Genomic DNA, 2254 nt, shown 5'->3' on the forward strand with positions numbered 1-2254 from the left:
GCCCCCGGGGGGGGGGGGGGGGGGGGGGGGGGGGGGGGGGTTCTCCGCAGGCAGGTGGTCACACTCAGGCTGATTTCGAACACCTTATAAAGCGTGCAGCGTGAACTTTAGGATTCACCTGGTTGCTTTTCCTCGAAATATTCATAATAAAACTAGTGTGTGGTTTCTGGGGTTTTATGAGGTTTCTCATTGCATCCCTGTCCTTAATAACATGAAAAAATGTCAGTGTGGTGTCCTTCCCCCAGGCAAGGCCTCAAAGGCTGGCTAGATTTACATTAGATGTGTTTATCTGTGCTGCTGGCCGTTGAAGACCACATACACATACACGCACACCCCACACACACATCACACACACACATACACGCTCGTGCTCACACTCACCTGTCCCTGGGACTCAGAACTTACCCAGGAGAGGAAACATTTGCCCTGAGGGTTGAGCCTGGACAAGTGGGGCGTGACAGTAAAAGGATTTTGCAGCTGTGGAAACGACCACCTTCTATGATCCTGCAGCCTGAAAATAGGCTTCTGCTGAAGGAGGTCCGACCAGTAGGGGAAGGAAGAGTGTCTGTGATGGAACAGCTACGTGATGAAGTGAGTGCAGCCCAAGAACACGCCTCCCTGAGGCGCTCAGCCAGGCCTGCCACCCCGTCTCTTTCAGATGGAAGTTTTGTTCGATATTGTGATAATCACAGTGCCGCTTAACTTAAAACCGTCTGGAAGTGGGCTAAACGGCTAGTCAAAAACTTTACATTAATTGTTACCTGTTGCTAATTTTTATAGCAAAGAAAATAGGCAGAAAAGTGCACAGGAGCCCAAATAAAGTGCAGGAAGGTGGACAGAATCCCTGGTCTGTGACCCTGTGTGACCATGATGTTTCCTAAGGAAGCAAGGTTGTCCATCCAGGTGCCTGGCCTCCTGCTGGGGGAGCAGAAACACAAGTTTTATCGCCCACGTGACTTAGCAGCTCTGTCTTTATAGGTTGGGTCTTGGGGTTCCTGCTTCTTTTGAGTTAAAGCAGTTTAGTTCCATCAAGGGTTTGTTATACTTACTAGGATGGCGAGCCGGTGCCGTTGAGCTTAGGCTTTGTGCAAGTTTGTCATTTTCTACATGCTGCAGGGAGCAGATCCCAACTGCGGTGACAACGAAGACCAGCCCGTTCTGAGCCCGGCGGTCACGAACAAGCACCATGAAGCGATCCCGGTTCTCGTGCAGAGGGGAGCGGACGTGGACCAGCAGTGGGGCCTGTAAGTGAAACATGAGGAAGGGCGAGTTGTGGGTGAGGTCGCAGCCGGCTGCTACTTGGTGGGGCTCCTCCGAGCAGTCAGTTTGCAGGCCCTGTTCAACTTGAAACACTTAGGAACCATTTCAACCCATTTTGGCCTTAATGAGAGACAACTGCTTCTGTTTTCCAAATCTGGGTAAAACAAAGGTTTTTAAACAGACTACTGGGTTGTCTAACTTTTAGTAGCTTTGATAAATGATGATCCATTTTGTTAACTCATGAATTTATTTATATTTGTGGGCCCACAAATCCTTAGCCGTTGGGTGTTAAGCAGTGTTTTCATCATGATTTTCATCGTGATGGGAAATGTACCCGTGACGTTACTGCAGAAAGAAAACCTTATACGGTCGTTATCCGTGGATGCGAACAGCCCCCGGGGGAGGCGGTGCATGTGGGTTCACCGCATTGTCTCCTGTTTCCACAGCTGGGAAGCGGGATGACGAGATCCCCAGCCACGTGGGATGGTTTTGTTCCTTTCCCACCCTTGACCCCACCCGGCCTTGTGAGTCCACTGTTCTCTTGCACATTACTCTGGGGACCTGGGGTGGACAGTGTTTTGAGTCCAGGTCCTCGCTGTTAACTGCTTACATCCCGCTGACCAAGCTGTTGAACTGGAAGTCATCTGGGGAATCGCAGGTCAACCACTCTGCCGCCCGCACTGTTACTGAGGCAGCTGGGGGCCCCGGTCTGTGAATTGTGCTGCTGAGGATGGCAAGGAGCACAGGGGACAAAAGTTGAATAGCTTTGCTTCTATTCTCCTCTGTTTCAAAATTTCCTCTAGCATTTCTATTCAAAATATCTCTCTCTTGGGCTTCCCTGGTGGCGCAGTGGTTGAGAGTCCGCCTGCCGATGCAGGGGACACGGGTTCGTGCCCCGGTCTGGGAAGATCCCACATGCCGCGGAGCGGCTGGGCCCGTGAGCCATGGCCGCTGAGCCTGCGCGTCCGGAGCCTGTGCTCCGCAACGGGAGAGG

At 51.8% G+C, this 2254-nt stretch overlaps 1 protein-coding gene across 1 annotated transcript in view; it reads left to right on the forward strand.

Annotated features, from left to right (window-relative positions):
* DZANK1 (double zinc ribbon and ankyrin repeat domains 1) overlaps positions 1-2254 on the forward strand; it is a 79443-nt gene that overhangs the window by 69560 nt on the left and 7629 nt on the right. Inside the window, exons 16-17 of the mRNA XM_007461794.1 lie at positions 511-591; positions 1117-1244. Of these exons, the coding sequence (XP_007461856.1) occupies positions 511-591; positions 1117-1244 (209 nt within the window). The remainder of the gene's footprint in view (positions 1-510; positions 592-1116; positions 1245-2254) is intronic.

This window comes from Lipotes vexillifer, unplaced genomic scaffold (genome assembly GCF_000442215.2).
Source record: "Lipotes vexillifer unplaced genomic scaffold, Lipotes_vexillifer_v1.1 scaffold285, whole genome shotgun sequence".
Lineage (NCBI taxonomy): Eukaryota > Metazoa > Chordata > Mammalia > Artiodactyla > Lipotidae > Lipotes > Lipotes vexillifer.